Source organism: Seriola lalandi, unplaced genomic scaffold (assembly GCF_002814215.2).
Source record: "Seriola lalandi dorsalis isolate HSWRI2012SDOR001 ecotype SW California unplaced genomic scaffold, Sedor1 jcf7180002054887, whole genome shotgun sequence".
In the NCBI taxonomy this organism is placed as follows: Eukaryota; Metazoa; Chordata; class Actinopteri; order Carangiformes; family Carangidae; genus Seriola; species Seriola lalandi.
Window position 1 is genome coordinate 1,737,257 of NW_019525439.1, and position 21,425 is coordinate 1,758,681.

At 37.7% G+C, this 21,425-nt stretch overlaps 2 protein-coding genes across 3 annotated transcripts; one reads left to right on the forward strand and one right to left on the reverse strand.

Moving 5' to 3' along the window:
• Positions 1 to 711: 711 nt before the first annotated feature.
• anxa14 (annexin A14) lies at positions 712 to 6,666 on the forward strand. Of its 2 annotated transcripts, none has more exons than XM_023429010.2 (13): positions 712 to 800; positions 1,138 to 1,177; positions 2,036 to 2,132; positions 2,302 to 2,390; positions 3,566 to 3,679; positions 3,816 to 3,906; positions 4,028 to 4,107; positions 4,370 to 4,408; positions 5,077 to 5,167; positions 5,275 to 5,370; positions 5,466 to 5,521; positions 6,319 to 6,426; positions 6,544 to 6,666. In XM_023429010.2, the coding sequence occupies exons 2-13, from the start codon at positions 1,151 to 1,153 to the stop codon at positions 6,601 to 6,603; spliced, it is 948 nt and encodes a 315-aa protein (XP_023284778.1). In that variant the 5' UTR covers positions 712 to 800; positions 1,138 to 1,150; the 3' UTR covers positions 6,604 to 6,666. The 2 variants fall into 2 exon arrangements, with proteins under 2 accessions (XP_023284778.1, XP_023284779.1); XM_023429011.2 differs by having other exon boundaries at positions 782 to 803; positions 1,140 to 1,177.
• A 5,139-nt stretch (positions 6,667 to 11,805) lies between these two features.
• LOC111671883 (uncharacterized) lies at positions 11,806 to 17,488 on the reverse strand. The gene is made up of 4 exons (XM_023429115.2): positions 17,354 to 17,488; positions 14,696 to 15,128; positions 13,170 to 13,180; positions 11,806 to 12,849 (listed from the first exon to the last, which is right to left on the reverse strand). Exons 1-4 carry the CDS (start codon positions 17,417 to 17,419, stop codon positions 12,502 to 12,504), a joined length of 858 nt encoding a protein of 285 aa, XP_023284883.2. The 5' UTR covers positions 17,420 to 17,488; the 3' UTR covers positions 11,806 to 12,501.
• Between the last annotated feature and the right edge of the window lie 3,937 nt (positions 17,489 to 21,425).

Here is a 21,425-nt window from a genome sequence, read left to right on the forward strand (position 1 = left end):
ACTGTGTTTTCTGTCCATCTGAAATTACTTTCTAAACAGATGTCTTGTGCTGTGTGTACTTTCTCTGTCTTTCAGAAAAAGGGCAGATGAGCGTTTTAGGAGTATCAGATTGTTATCGCTGTGCAGCCACAAATGCAGGAGCTGAAAAGGTCCTTTTGTTAACTCTTGTGACAGAAACTGGCTGGAGCCAAAAGACCATCAGGTTATGCATGAGCGCACTGGCCTCGAGGAACGGCTATTTTACCCTAAAAAACCAGAGCTCCGGCCTCACCTACTGACAGAGATGATTGGCATGTTGTCTGGTGGGTTTATTTATCTGATATCTGCCCCATCCGGCTAAAAAAGGCTGTAAAAAGACAAAGCTGTAACTTAAGAATCTCAATACTAAACATTCTCCAATGAAGGGGATAAATTGTCTGTCCCAAAACAACAGCAACCTCACTGATTATTTATTTATTTTTGGCCAAATCAGCCACTAAATCTACAACTTGCGGTCACCTCACAGAAAAGGTCACCTGTAAACAAACCCGACTGTCTGGATTCCTCCTTTGCGAGGAATGTCAGCATTTTACAGGTGGGCTGTCGTAGAGATGACACAGACCAATGGCTGTGAAGATACTGGGCAGTGATTGGTCAGGAGTTTGACTGACAGACAGTCAGGTGTGTGTAGTGGGAACAGGCGTGGCGTAGTAAGGGTGGGACTGAGATACAGTGCTGATTATAGGAAGCTGTAAAAGAAAAAAAAGAAAAACTCCAGTACCTCCACACCTTTCTACAGCTGCCACAGCTTTCTGCTACAGGTAAGAAAAATAAGCATTCCTTTTTTTTAAAGAAAAATGTAAGAAAATCTTGTATTATTGTGTCATTCTGTCAAGTGTCTGCTTTGGCATGTTGTCTCTTATAGATAAGGGAATATAACTTAAAGTAATTTAACTGTTTTCTTAAGATAACTGCTGGTTTCATGAATTCATTAAATGATTCACTGAACAAAAAATCAGCTCAACTTTTTCCCTTTCCTACTGTTTACACCACCAAATTGGATTTACTGTACATTAATGTCCTTTACTCTACATGTGTGCTAATAGAGATAAATATTATGAACCATTTATTTCTATCTTTTCACATTCTTTGTTGCAGGTAAAAAAAAACCATGGATCCTGATTACTTCAAATCATACGTGAGTAGACTTTTCCCACCCTGTTCTCCCTCTGTCATTGCATTATTTCTCTGTTTACTACGACTCCACATTTGTAGATAACGTAGACAGGCGTCTTGCACTCTGATTATCTGCATACCTTCTAACCTTATCTACAAAAGTCACTACGTACCTGCTGGAATGCTACAGTGTGATGTCATGTTTCCTTTATGAATTTAATGCAATCAATTCACCTCAGTTCTGCTCTGCCTAATTTTTCAATTCAATTCAATTTTATTTGTATAGCGCCAAATCATAACCCAGCAGTGGGGAGGAAAATCTCCCTTTTAACAGGAAGAAAGCTCCAACAGAACCAGGATCAGAGTGGGTGGCCGTCTGCGTCGGCCGGTTGGTTTGAGAGTAGAAAGGGGGGTGGGGCAGCTGTATATACTGTTGATTTTTATGGTGAAAGTAATTATAGCTAATACCATAGGTTTAATGGTGTTATCAATAATATTAGCAGCAATGATAATGTGTCTCCTCCTGGTGATAAGATTCAGTCCTTTTGCTCTCAACCTGCTTTTCCGATTACTTCACCAACCATGTCCATATCTAACCTCCAGTCACCGCAGGACTAGAGAATATTTAACATTCTTTAAATTCAAGCACGATGAAAACTGACTTGTATCTTTGCTCATCCTTTGTTGGTGCCTTCATGGTATGTCTGTCAGTCTATTATTATGTCGCTTCTTCTTCTCTTGTTACGAATACCACTCGTTTCCTGCCACTCCTTTATCACACTTCTGATAGAATCAGACAGGATCTGTCAGAATTTTAGTTGTGTTTACCTTTACATTATTTATTGGTTTGTCTTTGTGTCTCTTCCTGTTCATCATATAGGATATGTGTTGGGGTACCCTTGGAACAGTGCGACCATTCTCCAATTTCCACCCTGACAGAGATGTTACGGAGATCCAGGCGGCGCTGGAAAAGAAAGGTAGCCTACCTCTGCTAGTAGAGCAAAGCTGGTTTGGAAAGCCAGAGGAGAAGATTGGTGACGTTGTATAAATGTGTACACAGTCTCACCTCTTAACATTCCTCGCCCAAACGTTAAATACTAAATATTGCATCATAATTGAAATGCAAATATTGTGTCCCTGGCTCAGATGCTGTGACCCTGGTGAGAATCCTAACCAATCGTAGCAACGCTCAGAGACAAGTTATCGCCAGTACCTTTGAGGAGATAACACACAAGGTAAAGAAACAATTGAACATGTGAACATCTTTACAACAGCTGTTTTTAATGGAGAAGCATCTAAACCAGCAATTACAAGCTAAGACATGAAACTCAGAAGAACTGTTTCAAAGCCACAGCAGCCCCCCACTGTAACATTTCTTAAATAGACGAAGTTATGCAACACAACAAAAATGTCTGTCTGTTTGTTTGCTCATCTGAAACTTCCAAGTGTTTACTTATGTCAAAAGGGTCCAAAGGGTCTGAACACACCTTTGTGTAGAGAGGGAGTTCATCAGTATACACCTATATAATGTAACAGTGTGTCAGGCTGAGGCAGAGCCTGAGTTAATGTGATGCTGAGCTACACACTGTTAAAGTTTTTAATACTTGGGGTATTCTCATTCTCACAAGAAGGTGACAGTGTCTGGCCGACAGGCATTTTTCACACTGGTACACTGTGCTCAGACATGTAGGACGGACATGTATCAGAGCATCAAAGTCCACAGAAGAGAAACAGAAGTTAAGTTGTGCTTATCCACTGAGTTTCAACAGGCCAGGTTTGAGGTAGTTTGTTTTAGATATCATTTACACTGAAATGAGTTTTATTTTAATACAGGGCTGCAGTAGTGGCATAGCAGCTGTTCCATTATTCTCTCAAATCAAGTCATTTTCATTGCATTAATGTTGATGTACATTACTGCCGAAGCTCAATTACATATTGTTGAACAATATTCACGTGGTGGTGGTGTAAAATATTTAAATTATAATAAAAGACCTGATGTTTAAAAAAAAAAACTTAGTCCATTTGTGCTTGTGCCACAGGCTATAAGAGAACTGGTGTAGAGGTTGTGACCAATGTGTTTGCTGTTGTAAGGATCATATGCTATAGCTAAGTCAGTGAGAGTTAGCTGTTGGCCGAACTGTTAGCAAGTAGCAGCTGGAGCATGTTATGTTACCTACAGGTTAAAACACAGTGAGAACTGATTTACAATAGCATAAAGAAATATTGTTTTTCATATTGTATTGCCATGTAAAGTATATTTTAGGATTGATTTTTCATTTTAAACCCACCAAATAAGACTTAACCCAGAGGTTTTCGTCTGATGCTCCTTCATCTATGTGCATCTGTGTACAGAGATGACCAGAGACAATATCTGAAATATGAGAAAAAGTCTTATTCTGTGCTGTCCCAGGACCTGGCAGGTGGTTTGAAGAAAGCTCTGTCTGGAGATCTGGAAGTTCTGCTGCTGGACCTGCTGATGCCACCTCTGCAGTATGAGGCTCAGCGCCTGCAGCAGGCCATGTCGGTGAGTGGGTGTTTGTCTGTTTGTTTGTATACATATTTTGGGGCGTGGGGGGTGGGCTTGGGATGGGTTTTCTGTCTGATGTCTATCTGTCATATGTATCTCAGGACACAGTACGTGTGTGCTTGTGTGTTTGCAGGGTATAGGCACGGATGAGGAAACACTAATGGAGATCCTGTGCACACGATCTGGAAAGCAGCTTCAAGAAATCAGTGCCACATACAAACAATGTAAATGAGAGAGCTTTACTTGTCTTCTCCCCAAACTTTGTGATTGATTGTTGTGGACATTTAAAATGCATAATCTCTCGTGTATTTGCCTTATTTTTTTTTTTTTTTGTCCCCTTTTCAGTGTACAAGAAGGACCTGGAGAAGGAAATGAAAGGAGAAACCAGTGGAGACTTTGCTAAGCTTGTCATGGCTTTGCTAAATGTAATTTTGAGTATTCGCTTCCTTTGGCCTCAGCTTTAATGACATAATTAAAACAACTGGCCTCAAAGCTACACTAAAGTTACAGTGGGCATTGTTCCCCCACCATTCTTAATATTAACACATAATATTACCTATGATATGAAATAACAGTGACAGCTTTATCTAAAACACTACAGAATATTAATCATTTGTTCATGCTTTGTGTAGATATGACCTTGAAATTGCAATTAAGTATTTTATTTTTCACTCTCACCCCCAACAGAAAGAAAATGTTGTTGGTGGAGTTCAAAGAGACATTGAGGTATTATTTCCCACAATGTTTTCATGCATACATTTTGTGATCTAGGTGTGTATGTGGTTTTTATTCTGTATTCAAAACATATGCAATCGCCAGTATGGCAGTTAGGATACTAGCTATTGTTCTACATTACTGAAGTGTATTAACAAGAAAAGACAGCTTTGAACTTATATAATAGCAAACAAGAAAACATTTTTCCAATGATTTATTACTAATTCATGACCCTCTCACATATATTATTTATATTCAATATAACTGTGATAAACTAGGGATAAAATAAGGGGCATTACTTGCATTATTGTATTGGGAGATCTTTTATCTAAAGTTTGCAATATGATGCTAAGGTTTGCCAGGGCATTACTCACTGTTAGTGGCACTGCATGCAAAAGTGTGAATACTGCTTTTAAACTTCTAAAGAAGAAGAAATGTCCTATTTAAACCGCTGCTTTCGTGTCACATTGGCACTTTGCTTTATGTGATTTTGTGGTTCCTAAACTTAGACTGTGTCCAAGGAAGTCTATCTACACAAATGTGTCTCACAGAAGAGGAAAGCTGGCATAATACACTTGTAGCCCTTACATGGAGTATGTAGCTGGTATAAACAAGAGCTAAGTGAAATTTCCCCCCTTTCTGACTGTGTTTTCTTGTTTTTTATTCCTCCATTCTTCCAGTCGCTCTCTGCATCACTAAATGGGAAAAAAGCTGATGCAGGACCATGGATTGACATACTGACCTCTAGAGACTCAGACCATCTGAACAAAGGTGGGGCTCCTCTATATGTTTCTTGCATAAGAGTTTCTGTGAGTTAGTCTTCAGTGTTTTAAATATAAACATGCTCATGCTCCCCTGGTCTTGAATTTTACTGACAGTGCTGATGGGACTGGAGCTGGAGAGCGGACAGATGGTGGTTGAGGCTGTGGAGAAGAAATTCTCAGGAGACATTCGACTGGGTTTGAAAGTTTTAGGTAAATATTGTTTGAGATAGTGCGAACACAGTGATCTGTACACACTGCTCATGTTGATTAGTCACTGACATTTCCTGATATCTGTGTCATGACAGTGCAGTGCATTCAAAGCCCTGATGTCTACCTCGCTAAAAGAATAACGACCATGAAGGTAAGATGTTGTCATCATCAGTTGTTTCTTTTTTTCTGCTGATTGATTGTTAAAGTATGGTGACTATATGATGATGTATCAACTGATTGATCATCATTCTTCATTCAGTTCAGTTCAGTTCAGTCCAGTCCAGTTATGGTTTATTAGTCATATATGTAGGTTAACAAAGGGTCAATGGTACATTGAAATGTGTTGGATGAGAAAATGGGTCAGCTCAGCAATAAGAGCATTAGTTGTATAAAATAGAATATATGATAAAAAAAGAAAATAAATATGAGAAGATGGGATGAGATATAAATAAAAAATAACACTATAGTATAGATTACAGTAGTTACTCTAATAATAGTTTGTTTCCAATCCAAACTTTAAATGTCTGAAAATCACTTTGAATGATGCTGCTATATAAATAAATTTGAATTTTGCTACTGCCTACTTCTACTGTATGATCCTAGCCTCTTAATTGGGCCTCTAGGCTTCACAAATCATCTTTGTCTATCTGTGTGCTACAATTTTGTATTTACATTATAATGCTCAGTAAATCAAAGGGCAGTATTTTGGCAGTAGTTGACCTTACTGTCACCATAGCAAACTGTCATTCAGGTGAATTAGGAGAAAGCAGACAGACATAGGGTCAGACTGACAGATGTGCAAAGATGACTGGTTAAACCTATGTTCCTGTTGTAGGCAAACCTGTATGAAACAGAAAGGACCTTTTATACATGCAGGAAACCCTCTAGTACCTGAGATCGTTAAATACACACATAACTGTTCACACACAAAACATTTCACTCTTGCAGACACCAATTGTGCAAGGGATTATGGTGTCTCACTCTGAGGAAGATCTGCTGTGTATCCGAGCTGCCTACATTAAGTTAACAGGCACTTCTCTCTACACTGCTCTACAGGTGGGTGACACACATCATATTGTCATAAATACAACATACACATACTGTTTGCATTCTTTCAAGGGAAATTGCACAGACATTTTTACATGTTGCCTAAATCTCCTCTTTCTCCCACAGAAACACTTCAAAGGAGACCATCTACAGGCTCTGCTGGCCATCTGTCGATCTGAAGACTAAACAAAAGCTACAAATTTTATGATGTGCAAAAATAAACTACATGTCCCATTGCTGCTAAACATATTTTATGGAATCTCATTTAATTGCCTGCTCTGTGTATGCTTGCTTTAAAGACTTATACAAATACATGCAACTAAATCTAAGAAGTTCTGTTGGATATTTTATGAGTGCAGTTTGTGCATTTGTTTTGATAACTTTTACATCTATCTACAAGTAATGGTTCCTGATCCTGATGTCATATCTACATACAGTATGTTTTCCAAATGGTGCTTATAAACAGAAAATAATGGCACCCTTTCTTTTAGTAATTTAATATTGAATTATTTTAGAATATCATTTCTCTTTTTCGTTAATGTTATATGTCCAAATATATAATGTTTATAGAAATAGTATAACAATCAAAGTTCAAAAATGTATATGTTAATCTTAGCTAACTCTGGCTAACTTAAATCTCTCCTACTCTTTCAATTATTCCTGATACCACACAGAGTTCAGATCCATTACATACCATGTTTCTTTTAACGTGACGATTTAACAAATACCTTAAGTTTATCAATACATTACTGAAGAACAACCAGCAAATGTTTAACACACTTAAAAAGTTCAATACTTATCCTACTCCATCAGTCCCCTCAGCGGAGCACAACTGCATTCATTCGACTCAAGAACTCACAGAAGAACACAGACTTTTTTTTAAAGTGAGTTTTGCTATTTACTGCTCAGGAATAAAGCTTGTAGAGCAACAGTGGCACTAAAGAAAACAGCAGAGAAGCTTTGACTCTTGAGCCTCCATTTGGCGTTGTGGTGGCTTCAGTGATTGACGTTGTTCTTGTAGTGGTTGGTGTCACAGTTGTAGTGGTGGTTGGGGAAAGAGTTGTTGTAGTGGTTGGTGTTGCAGTTGTAGTGGTTGTCGGTGCAGCAGTTGTTATAGTGATTGGTGTCGCAGCTGTAGTGGTTGGCGCAACAGTTGTCGCTGTGGTCGGTTTCACAGTTGTCGTCGTGGTTGCTGCAGCAGTTGTTGTAGTGTTTGGTGTCGCAGTTGTCGTCGTAGTTGCTACATCAGTCGTTGTAGTGTTTGGTGTCACAGTTGTAGTGGTGGTTGGGGAAGCAGTTGTTGTAGTGTTTGGTGCCGCAGTTGTCGTCGTGGTTGCTGCATCACTTGTAGTGTTTGGTGTCACAGTTGTCGTGGTAGTTGCTGCATCAGTTGTTGTAGTGTTTGGTGTCGCAGTTGTCGTCGTGGTTGCTGCATCAGTTGTTGTAGTGTTTGGTGTCACAGTTGTAGTGGTGGTTGGGGCAGCAGTTGTTGTAGTGTTTGGTGCTGCAGTTGTCGTCGTGGTTGCTGCATCACTTGTTGTAGTGTTTGATGTCGCAGTTGTCGTTGTGGTTGCTGCATCACTTGTTGTAGTGTTTGGTGTCACAGTTGTAGTGGTGTTTGGGGCAGCAGTTGTTGTAGTGTTTGGTGGCGCAGTTGTCGTCGTGGTTGCTGCATCACTTGTTGTAGTGGTTGGTGTCGCAGTTGTAGTGGTGTTTGGAGAAGTAGATGTAGTCGTTGCTCCAGGTGTTGTGACAGCAACAGAAGTCTAATTGGGAATAGTGTGGAAAAATCCTTTCAGTCAGTGTAAATCAAGTTCTTTGTTGACCAAAAAATACCATTACAGCCAGAACTGCTGGATAGTACTGCACTAATATGTAAAAATGGACAACAAATTTCCTCGTCTGCAAGTAAATCCAAACAAATAAGTTTATCGTAAATGTTTGGTCTAGATACAATACCAAGCACAGGAGTCCTGCATTTACAGACTACTATGCACCTGCCAGATATAGTTATGGTTTAGAAATTAACTGCTGCAATAAAAGAAGAGGAACCACTGGTTGTGATTATGACGTCAGACAAGGGACAAGTACATAATGTCCCTGTTAACATTTTGTAACATGTATTTGGGTGATGATGATCAGAGTACAAAATAAGAAATGATAAAATTAAACATTCTAAATAGTTCTGTACCTCCCTTGACACAATGTATTTAATCCCTTCCAAATGGAAAAACCAACAATACATATGTTACCGTACTTACCATCCACCTAAGGACATAATTTACTCAAGTCATTGCGGAAGAGAATACCTTTTTTTCCTAGTGTAACAATAGTGCATTGTTTTTTTTTTACTTTTCAAATGATTAAACATTAGCACTCTTTATATGTTGCAATGGATTAGAGATTCATTTCAGCTCTTTTGCTAACCTGTCATGTATTCCATCTGCACAAAGTGTTGTTACATAAATTAAGTCACAAGGACCAGTTTTAAAAACTGAGCCTTCATCATTATGTATTTATTTAGTGAAAATCCTAAACAATTTATGCAACAGTTACAATAAACATTTTCCTATTTTACTGTTACAGCAATATGATACTGTGATACCATGACTTAAAAAAGAAAGACTTGATGCCTGTCAGACTTTTTAAATTACATGAAAAACTCATCTGACCTTTTCAGGACAATGGGGCAAGTCAGCAGACTGTCTCAACCGCAATGACATTCCCATCTACAGTATTAGTCATTTAAAAAGTTATGAGTACGCTAGTTACCTGTGCTAATATCAGCAGAGCCAGTGTGCAAAATCCCAGAGCCAGTATCTTCATGGTGGAGAGCCAAGAGGAGGCCGAGATGTGCCTGAGATGTGAAGGAAGAAGGAAGGCTGATGGGTTCTGTAATCCTGTGAAAGTCCTTCTATTATAATTCACCTCTGGGACCTTCCTCTGGGAGACTGAATGGAAACCTTTTGTTTTCTCTTTTATATGAAACTATGAATATATCAGGAGGGGTAGGTGCTAATTTATGACGTACAGTATGCCATAAAATCTGGATCCAGGTTGGTTGAGGAGGTGCGTAAGAAACATGCACGTGTTAGTATAGGGCATCTTTCTTTGTGAAGTTTCGATAACTCTCACCTTTGTCCTTTGCAGTGATTAGGAACTACTCACTACTCACACTGACACTTTGTTCCTGTTACTAAAAATATTAAAGTTAAAAATTAATTAGAGTTAAAGTAATCAAATATATAAAGTTTTTATGACACTAGTCAATTATTAGTTGAACAATTCATTTTTATGATATTATAACAATCCCCTAGAGCTACAGTGAGTGCTTTTCTTTCTCATCTGCTCACCTTCAATTTCAGGAAACTTTGTAGATTTAATAATTTCTATTTTTTATGGCTTAAACAATGATTGAAATTATTCTACTTTGTAACCATGATGTTGACACCCTGTTTAATTTTTAATGTTAATAAATATATATGGCATTCCATTAAAATCCCCTGCACTGATGGAGCTGATTGAAAAATAGATGATTGAAAAATTATAAGTGATCAATTAGTAGTAGACAATAGTCACTAGTGCAGTTATGTCCAATGGACTGCGACATTTAGATTAATCGTAAAGATAAAATGATTAATTTAACCTTGTTCCTCAAGGTCGATAATTGACAAACAGATACAGGAAAAGGCTTCAATTTTGTTTCCTCATATGAGCCTGAGACACAGGAGGTCATTTTTAATTCGAAGAAATCCTGAGAGCCTGAGTAAAGGTTTTTATCTGAGAAAAAAACATAATACTGGTTTATTATTTCCTGCTCTGATAGTGAGCTGACAATGCCAATAAAGTCTAAGCAACACGCTACATATTGATTGAATGTTCACACACACTGGAATCAAGAATGACATGGTTTGTCTCAATGGTTTCCTCATAACCCTACATAACAAGTGCAGCATCTTTGCTGTGGACCTTGAGAGGCTACAGAGGGCAATAGTGCCCACTTGTTTTCTTATTGGTGCGATTGTAAAAATATCTACTCAGTTGTTTAGTGTTTATTTGAGAAGTATCATATTGCTCAGTGAAATGAAAAAAATGTCTTCATTTTAAAAAACAAAAACACAAAACTGTCTGTGTTTTTACCAACTTATTATTTTTAGCATACATAAAAATTTGTCAAAAAAACTCTAAGGTTGAGTACAATTACCATTTATTTATGTAACTTAAGATCTGTGAAGAGAGACAATTTTCAAGATGGCACTGCTGGAGTGGCAGCTAGCTACAGTAGCTTCAGCTTGGTACCAAGCTTTTTATCCGTTTCTTTTTTCTTTTTTTCTGCAACTATTGTGTTCCTTTTGTGTGCATACTTTTGTTATTATATTACATCAAACAGACTCAGCAAAATGATCAAACGCATGGCTTGTCTTGCGTTCTGCCATGTAGCCATTGTCTGCAGCAGGGATTAGGATGAGCTGGCGACACCAGCTCAACATTAGAGGGATTACTGGGAGTGATGCAGAGACATGGCTAACCAGGTTAATAGATGTCCAGATCATAGAGGCAGACAAGACAAAGGAGAGTAGTAAGAGGAAAGGTGGGGGGGCTAGCTGTGTTAATTATAGAGCCAGCTAGCTTTCTAATAACTGCTTCAACTGCTTCTCTATACATTCAAGAAATGCAATTTAGCTTCAGTGTTTGCAGAAGCCAACAATCCCAATGCCCTTTTCTTTTCAGAAATTGCACTTCCTAGTTTACGTAATGTCTTTAACATTGCTTGAGGTTTGATTTATTTAAAAATCACCAGATCATTCTATCACAAGAGGGGCACGTCATCGTTCTGACTAAACCTGCTGACTCACTGAAGGGTCATTGTGCTTGTTTACCTTTTTATCCTGCTCCTCTTTCATGGACTTACTGTAATAGGCCATTCTACCATGCGGTGTGTGGTAATGGTATTTATGTTATGTGAGCTGATTCTGAAACTAGTCCTACAATATTTAAGTTTTTATAACCTGAAGAATATAAAATGCATTTCTCATTTTAAGGAAAATATGATAAGAATTGTCATGTTAAAGATAAGCTATATAGTCCAGCATTTGGGTGTTGGCTCAGTATTGATGTCAAATCTTCCTTATACAGTAGCACAACAAAAGCCTCCTTCTTGAATAAGCTCTATCTCTCTGAGGTCTGCCTCAGCCATTATTTTACCACACAATACAATACCTTGACTGACTACTGTCTGTAGAGTGTCGTGCCAATAAAAACCTGTTAGACAGAACAGAGGGAGCATATCCATGATTCATATCGGATGTTGAAGCTTTGTTTTTAATCTCTTTGCTTTAAAAAATGTGCAATGTGGAAAAGAAATGTTTTTATTTTCAAACATAATCATTGCTCTTTTTCATCTTGATGAATATATATTATTAAAAACAAATATTACACGTTTGTAATAGAGTAATAACATATTTCACTGTTTATTCAATGTTTATTGTTTTTTTAAATATAAAAAATATAGAGCAAATACTCACATTACCACTTGTACTACTGTGTATGAATAATTATAGTAAGACACACACACACACAAAAACGGTTGCTTCAAAAATCTACACAACTACTATACAGTGTGAAATGTAGACAAAAATTACAATATGTTTATTAATTTATATTATATTCATATACTTGAAATATATTTGATTGAATAAATAATTGCACACAAGACAATTAATAGGCCTACAGTATATATAAAATGTAAATATGGTTTAGGATATGCCATTCTCTAATACAAACAAACATGCCTAAACTCATTATGATTCATGGGCTGCCGCTTTTTCCATCGCTTATCAATGCAGGGTCTGATACCGACCTGTCTAAGTTGTTGTCTGTTGGTTAATTAATAAGCTGACTCTGTCACTGTGACTCGTTAATCATTTCATAATCTCGTAAACCACATTTTTTGTAAACACAAAACAACTGAAAATCTATTTCCTCTACAGCAAACACTCTACAGTAACATGAGATTTGCAAGGCAGTGTGAAGCAGGACTGTGCAGTGTAAGACTCACTCCATCTCTGAGCCTCAGGAGGGCGCTCACTGCCAAAGTGCTTGAAGAACAAAAGACCCAAACAGCAGACTGACAGAGGTGAAGACGTGGCTCTGTCCGCTCTTTGTTGTCATGATGGTCATGTAATTTGTGCCGCCATTGCCCGTCATCATTGTGGGTCTGGTCCCGGTCATGGTGCTGGTGCTGGTGGTGGTATTGGACATGGTGGCATTGGCTCCTGAGGTGTTGCTGGTAGTGTTGTTGTCGTTGTTGTTGTTGTTGTTGTTGTTGTTGTTGTTGTTGTTGTTGTTGTTGTTGTTGTTGTTGTTGTTTGTCTTAGTCTTGGCCATGGGAGTGATGGTGGTGTAATGAGTGATGGATGCCTTTTCTGAGATCTGAGTGCATAAGGAGAGTGAGAGGAGACAGAAAAAGACATTAATGATATAACATTACATTGTAATTGATGCTGCAGAGCATAATATTTTGTATTGAATTGCAAAAAATACTAACAAAACCAGGTTTCAGATTCAAAACTGGTAGTGATTTCACAAAAAAAACATTATTAATGAATAATAAAAGTGCAAAATATTAACTATGATGAATATTTCTTGTGACTTATTGGGGTGCATCTGTTCATTTATTAAAGATATTAGAACTTTTTATGTTACAATTTTCTTTTTAGCTTCGTGTTTATCTCCCTTTCTATCTACACTACATGAGTCTTACCTGTGCGCAGACAAATCCCAGAAGAGTCAGTGAAAACAGCCCCAGGACACTGGATTTCATATTGGATGAAAGATGATTTCCTCTTCAAGATAAACAGAAAGCTGGAGATAGCTTGTTAAAACCTCTTTCAGGTTCAGGCCAGTCATACACTCGTGTGTCCTTGCTGAGAGTCCTAGTTTTGTAAAATGTGTATTTTTACAGAGGCTGGCCTTTTATAAGGTATTCAGATTATTCACCTGATACCTGTTTTCTTTCAGGAAGTCTGGCCTCAGTCTCCACCCCAGTGATGAACCACAAATGCAAAACCCCCAACTAAGCCAAGTGATATCAATCCAGATATGGATGTAAGAGATACCCACTTCTCTGCTGTCTTTTGTTCCGCAAAGCTCCTCCAACTGCTTAACTGCAGCTATTTTTATCCTTTTGTGAATGTAAGATTGAGATCATTCGTTAATACTTCATCTTATTGAATGAGACGCAGTAAAAAGCAGAATTCTTCAATAATGAGTTGGGATCCCAGATCAGGATCCCAGTGAATATCTTACTCTGAGGATAATGAAGGTAAATCAGATGGAAGTTAAGTCAAATATACAACTGATACCAGTAATTGTGTACTGATTTATCCTCCTGTTACTGCATTTAAACCACACCCTACTCTTTTCATCATAACAATTCCCCTGTTGTTTCAAATCTACTCAACTGTAATACAAAGCCATGTTTAAGTTTGAACTTTTCCAGTAATATAATGCAACAAGACAACCTGAAACCATTTTACCAAAATGATTTGCTCATTCTTATTATACTCCACATACTGCAAAAGTTATACAAATATATTTAAATTAATTGCCGTCATGTCCGAAATACGCTGAGGCAGAGCCATTAGAGAGAAGCGAAACTAAATCTTAAAGGTGGTTCGAACATCCTGAATTTAAATGCGCTGTTGGAATGGAATTTGTTTTTAATATCAAAGCCTAAATGCAAATGAGGTTGCAGCTGTGATTCTACCATGGCCATCAGTTTTAGTAAAACTGAGGATTAATCCAGTTCTATTGAAATTTTCTGAAAAATGTTTCCATCATTTCCAATATGTGTCCTTTTTTCTTTTTTTTTTACTTTGAAGAATACATTTAGAGTCCAATGCCAGTTCAATTACCTTTTTATTTGCCACAAAAATCCAGAGAAATTTCATAGCCACTGTTTACATTAAGTATTTTGTGAAATATAGTTTTAACATTTGAAGCATGGGGTTACACATCATATATAGAGACTGTGTGGGGAAGTCTTGGTAAAAGTGGAAAAGAGCTCAGTGCAAACAAAGCACTTCATAACATTAGTATGCTAAATGTGTGACAGTCATAGCATGAGCCATTAAATAAGAGGCTCCGAGAGTCAAAAATCAAAACATTTATATTGAGGAAAGGTGAATCTGTGAACTTTTCCCTTAATACATAGGAGGAATTATGGATTTAATATAAAGGACAAAAGTCCCTTAGGTGGAGGTTGTACACTTTCAGCCCTCTGCGCTGTAGATGAGGATGGAAATGACAGGCACCAGCAGTTGACTGTAGCACCCGAACAAAGCAGCAGACCCTGCTGTCGGCGTTGAAGTCCCAACACTCTGCGTGGTGGATGATTTGGTTGTAGAGTTTTGAGTTGATCCAGAGGTCGTTGTGGTCTTGTTTGACGCAGCAGTGGTAGTTGTGGAGGTTGAGGTGACGGCTAAGGTGGAGGTGGGGGTGGAGGACGAGGATGTGGTGGTGGAGGAGGGGGAGGGGGAGGAGGAGGAGGGAGTCGGGCTTGTGGTTACAGTAGTGCTGGTGTAGCTGCTGGAGGCTACATGGGTGGAGGTGCTGCTGGGCGGTGACGTGGCCGATGGAGGTCCGGTGGTCATTGAGCTTACTGTTATTGCTGTAGTTGAACAGTTGGCGCAAGTGGGTGACTGGTTTCCCTGTGAAAGAAAACAACAGTTTGCAGTGCAGAAGAGATGCAATAAGTTCAGAGTCACAGTATATACAAACATAATATTTTCTCACGGGTATGAGACAGATGAGATTTAATGTTTGTGGTTGTTGCAGCAATAAAAAATGTATTTAAACATTAAAACAGCATCATGTTTTTCCAGCAACAATGTTCCAGCTTCTCTGGATAATCCACACACCTTATTGTTAGCAGCTTTTTTAATAATGATGCAATTTCAAGTAGTGAGCATTGTTTCTTAAAGGAATATCTCAATGAAGTGAAGCTTTTTTTTTTTTAGCTCAGCTTAGCATAAAGACTGGAGGCTTGGGAAAACAGCTAAAGCCTGGTTCTGTCCAGAGTTTAAAACAACCCAAAACGCTGTCTTGCACAATCTTGATTAGCCCGTAAAGGAGCGTGAATGTGAAAACATCAATATTTATGATTTTTTGAGGGAGTTACATGATGGATCTATTTCTTGACAAACAACAGCATCAGCGTGGTATTGCTAAATAATCAGAGCACACAGTTTTAGATTTTGGTGTCTGGACAGCAGCGGTGATACCACACCTGGCCACCTGCCTGTGTCTACGAAACTGCAGTCACAGTCTATGCATCCCGCTGGTAACAACAGTTTCAGCATGCAGTTTCCCTTGACATTTTTTGTCTGTTAACTACTTCAATAAATGAGACACAAGGTGTTAGGGATCTTTAAAGGTGGTGGGGTTTTTGTTTTTTGTTTTTTTACTTTGGACAGAGCTAGCTGTTATCCCCCCTTTAAGCTATGCTAGGCGCAATATTTAATTTCTCTTTCACAAATCAAATGCTTAACTATCCCTGTGAAATACACGCTACTGTTGAAATGTTTTTAAATGTAGATTTCTTAGTGCTCTTAGCCCACAAACGAAATTCCTCCACTGTATGGGGGAGGCAGCAGAAACATCTATCTGCATGGAGTGAGAAAATATGTAATGTGTGTGATCAAGATGATGGTACCAGGCATGATAACTTTATAATAATATTATAACAGTAATGAGGAGATAAAATTAGATTCTTGTCTGTTGTGGCCTACTTATCACATCGCTCTGTTCGCTTCCTCACTCAACACCAGCTTATACTGTCTGCGTTTCCTGTCTGTATCATGCTTTCGATCTATGCCACAGATAAAAACCTTCCTGCAGTACAGTGTGTCTCTATGTGACAAATCATTCAGAGCCACATCATGCAAAGGTCAGGCGATTGCTATTCCAGCTGAATACGTGGGTTATGAAGTAATTTACCATACTTTGCATATTGGTGTGTTTGATAGAGGCCTGCAGCGCCTGTTTGCCCTGCACTCTTTGGCTTATAATTGTCCCCCTGACTACCTTCTTTGTGTATTGCATGTGTATTTCATCTCCCCTCCAGTCTAGACCTGTGCTCTGGAAATGGGAGTGCTCCCGTGTCTGACACCAAGTGGCTCCCACCAGCAGCAAAAGAAAGGATTAGTGATGGCTGACAAAGTAAAGTAGGTCTAATATATTCAGTTTCACAGGATTGTGGCAGTGTGGGAACTATAAATAAATTTCCTGGTCATTGATACGCAGCTGTGGGACAGCTGAAATAATAATTCAATATTACAAGACTAGCAACCCTCAGTTTTCAGAAAAATGGTAGAAAAGGAAACATGTTGACTAACTACTTTTTATTTTGCTTTTAATTTGTTTTATCCAATTTTATTAATTTTTTTTTGCAATCGTTAAGGTTAAGAATGAAAGGAAAGATCATGAGACATACTATTAAATGGACCTTGTGATGACTACTGCTTTTAAGGTCAAGAATGAATTTTCAATTACATTTTTTTTTTTTTATTCATGTTCCTATTATTTTACTCTTAGTAATTCTTTGAGAGAGATGGACTATGAACTTTTGTGTTCAGTAGTAAATACAATTCAAACGGAAAAATGTAAATTTACCTTGACTTTGAGATGCATTTAAATGTTTCATTTACTTCCCTGGCTAATTTGAATGTAACCACATTTAAGATAAAAAAAACAAAGGGCAGCTGAGTTTAAGCTCAAAATCCACATAAATTAGCTGTTCAACCGGTGTTGACCAGTCAGAGAGGATGAACTGTTTGCCTGTCAGTGTTCCATCACAGTCCTCTGAATGTGGACTGAAACTCAGGTCATTTGTCCCATAATATGTTTTCCACCAGGTTTCCAAAGTGTCTCTTACCTCAGTGCTGCCCAGTAACATGAAGGTCAAATGCACACAGAGGACAAGCATCCCTGTCTTCTTCATCTTGGTTTTCAGCTATTCCCCTCAAGCTTTATGGCTGTCCCCACCTCTCTGTCTGTCCTTTTATACCTGCCGGCTCTCCATAACACTGATGCTGATAATGGTGTTAGTCTTCAGGGAGGGCTGTGCAGAAAAAAAAATATCACACACACATCTACTCTGGAGCACTTCCAGCCTGACCTGTGTTAATAATTCTATAAGAGATGTATAAACTAGAATTAGGTGTGGATAAATCTTCCCCCTGTATTCTGACTGAATGTCTAAAGCTAGGCTTACACTTTGTTTTACCTTGACAAATACTGACTGGTTCAACCCTGGAAATTAAAGCGCACTGCTGTAATTATGCTAGAGAATTTGGACATCCTGAACCGTCCCACATCACAGAGAAGTGCCATATTACAGGATATATTATATTACCACACTTTATTTTGTCCCTGATTGTTCAAATTTATATAAACAGGGCTGGGTGTGTTGTGTGCAACTTTATTTTTCAGTAGTTTTGATTTCCTGAAATATGTGTTATGTTTGTTATATAACTAACAAAATTTCTTCTGTCCTACAAGGTAAAAATAAAAAACACTTGAGAAAAGTCGTATTTCAAAGGCAAAAAACATTGAGTTAAAAGATGCAACTGAACCTTAATAATATGTTGGTACAATTTGCTGGTCTTATAATCAATATTTTATATATCTATTTGTTTATTATCAACAATGTATCTCTGCAGTTCCGAGCAGCTATACAGAACTTTTTCATGTCTTTCAGCAAATTCTTCTGGGTTTTCCAACCTGTAACTTTCCTTTCTCTGTTGATGCTTCTCACGGCATTTTTAGCCACAGCAGGCATCTGTTTTCAGCACGAAACTGTTTTGTTGTGGTCTTAAAACATTTAGTGAAGCGTTTAAGCACCAGATGATTTTCTCAGGGGTCGGTGGAGACCAACACAGGGCTAAAAGTGAGAGTGCATATTAGACTTACATTCACCAGGTGGCTAGAACTGTGACTCAAAATAAATGCTTATGTTGCTCAGTGTCTGCTGAATGTGTAAACAAGCCAATATTTGCTAACAATTCTGCCATATCAACTAAAAAGTTGATATATACCAGTGTGGTGTTTGCAGCTTGTTTCCTTAAAGTGGCACTATTATTTGACCTCTATTAGTCAGACTCGAGCCATAACATGATGATTACAGCTTCTACTGTCTTGTTAGTGACTAGAATCTCTTCTCTAATAATTATTATACAACCGATAATACTGATCATTTATATTTCCATGTCCTAACAACTTCAAATCCTTATGTTTTGCCAAAAAGAATATAAGCTGGTACTTGTTCAGAGCATTTTAATGGAAATAGGAAGCTCATTTTTTTCCTCTTCATATTTAACTTTTCACTTTCGACCGAGCTCTGATACAGAAGGGAGAAACCTGAGAACAGAAAGTCAGCTAAGGGAAACTTGATATGATCTGATAAGGTAATTCACCTAAAAATGGAATGTAACCACAGAAACCCATCAGTAAAGACTTCCAGGGGTTACGTTGATAGTACAAGAATCCTGCTGTATTTATTTTCATCTTTTTCCACTCCAGTGACGATTATTGTGATGGAGACTCGGAGAATAAGGCACGTTTGATTTCACCTTGTCTGTTGACTTGCAGCCAGCTGTTAGTGCAACTGAAGCAAGCAGAAAGGAATGTGCCCCTGTGATATTTAGCTTTTGATATCAAGTTTGAACAAATACTTGAGGTAAAACTGGCATCTTATCACTTTATATGAAACAAAGCGATGATGTGAAAGCCTCAGCAGACTAACATTTTGGTTCTGTGAAAAATAATCAATTTTGGAATATCACTAGGTGCAAGTGCTGCAGTTTTAAGCGTAGAAGCGATTCACTTACGAAAGAAACATATAGCAGCTTGTACCTTTTATTAGATCAAGTTCATTTTCCCGTAAAACTTTGACTTGTGTATTCTTTAGTAAAAGTAAACAGACAGTCCCTCTCATTTTGATTTTATAAGCTTAAAGATGACAGAGGGAGGGGTGTGACAGGACAGCTTCAAGTGATAAGTTGCACAACTCTCACCAGAACTCAAAGTTAAGACTGATACTGTCGCACACAAATGCAACCTACAATCTATACAAAGCAGGTGATTAAAAAAAAACAGTGTATATGCAGCGATACGTTTTATCGACTTTAATTAAAAACAAAATCAAATCAAAAACCAAAGTACACAAAACATTACACAGATGCCTTTAGTTTTCTCTCACGATCATCATCATCATCATCGTCATCATCATCATCATCATACAATCTCAAGGCTAGAGAGGGAAGCAAACTTGTTCCTGTACCAGGTTCCTCTGGTTGCTACGACATCACAACCAGTCCTTTGTGGTGCTTTATCAGCAGTGTTATCACCATGCTGAATATTTCCTGGTATTGTGCATTTTAATGTCTCTTTTAGATAACCCAGTGCTCCGTGTCATCAGTGCTAAAGTCCTCAGACACTGCTGTAACAGATGCATATTTAGCATGTGTGTGTGTGTGTTTGCCTACATTTCTGTTTAATGATGGGCTCCAAATGAATACCTGAAGGTCAATAATTAAGCTTTAAACATTGCATCGCACTCTTCCTCATTTTTTTGCTTTTTGTTTGGCATGTTTTATCTGACTTACTGATTGCATTAGGTTATGTTTTACTGTCTTGGCATGTGCACAGAATTCAACCATAAAGGTGAGAGAATGCAGTTAAAAGGAGGAAGAGGGGTCTTGTAAACATTTCATTTGATGCTCAGAAGATAATCACGTTCTTATGTACTCAAAATTGCCTAACTTTGGAGCATATTGTTACAACACTGAACAACCGATGATTTACGAAAGAGACAAATTAAAGCATTAAATGCTTAAGTCATGAAGGACCCATTTTATAAACCATGCCAAATTCCTCATGAATGTGTTGCTTCTGAAGATAAAAGGATAAAACACAAAATGCAAATTTTTTACTCTGTAGTATAAAAACAAAACAAGAGTAAACAAGCTATAGTGGTATCTTTGTTCACCATCAAACTTCAGTACTCTCATGATATAACATGCAAATGTCTAGCAGGTATAATGTTCACTGTGTTCACAATCTTTGTTTAGCATGTTACCATACTAACATTTGCTGATTAGCACTACACAAGTATGGCTGATGTTGATGGGAACATCATTAGTTGCAAAGGTATACAGTCATGAACCAAAGTATTGCACAAATTAATATTTTTGACCTGATGATGGTGCAAGAAGAAAAGTCAGGGGCTCACCAAAATTATTACAATTCATCCTTTAGGTATCCTGAATGTCAGTGCAAACTTTGATCATAATCCATCCAATAGCCTTAGTTGTTGTGACATTTCTCTGGCTCACTGGCTATAAATAGACATAAAGTAATATCAGTTATTGTCAAACAGCTACATAAAATGTGATTCAATTTATATCAACATATACTGTAAATCATGAACAAAATAAACTAAGGATATTCTTTAAGCCATACATACTTTGCAGCATTGTCTTTTGGGACACAAAAAAGTTAATTAACTAAAGTAACTTTACTGTAATTTGTACAGTAAATTATGAAAAAAGTACTCATCAGTTCAGAGTTAAAACAGGATACAAATGACTTATTGTTGTGACACAGAATGTAGGGAGTAACATAGCTCAACTTTCGCCTTTTCTTTTTCTTTTTTTTTCTGTATACTTGCCAGTTTCTTTGTGCACTTTTTTCTTGGACACTTAGAAATAAAAATGATGAAATAATGAAACATTACTGCCATTTGTTTAATCAAATGCTGATGATATCTACGTGGCCATTACTCATTGTTCAGGTTGACAAAGGCCCTATTAAACACTAAACCGCACCACATGAAAAAAACAAAATGCACTTCCTTAAAAATTCTGGACCATCACAATAAATGCAACCTTCAAAGAATGGATAAAGCCTGCTGCATTGATTTAGCAAATAGAGAAAGCAGCTGAACA

Excerpts from the sequence above, each read along its gene's own strand:
- anxa14 (XM_023429010.2), top strand. The coding sequence starts at position 1,151 with ATGGATCCTGATTACTTCAAATCATAC. Across the intron at positions 4,108-4,369 it reads TTGTCATGGCTTTGCTAAAT|AAAGAAAATGTTGTTGGTGG; the intron begins GTAATTTTGAGT and ends CACCCCCAACAG. Across the intron at positions 5,168-5,274 it reads CTCAGACCATCTGAACAAAG|TGCTGATGGGACTGGAGCTG; the intron begins GTGGGGCTCCTC and ends TTTTACTGACAG.
- LOC111671883 (XM_023429115.2), bottom strand. The coding sequence starts at position 17,419 with ATGAAGAAGACAGGGATGCTTGTCCTCTGTGTGCATTTGACCTTCATG. Across the intron at positions 15,129-17,353 it reads TGTTACTGGGCAGCACTGAG|GGAAACCAGTCACCCACTTG; the intron begins GTAAGAGACACT and ends TTTCTTTCACAG.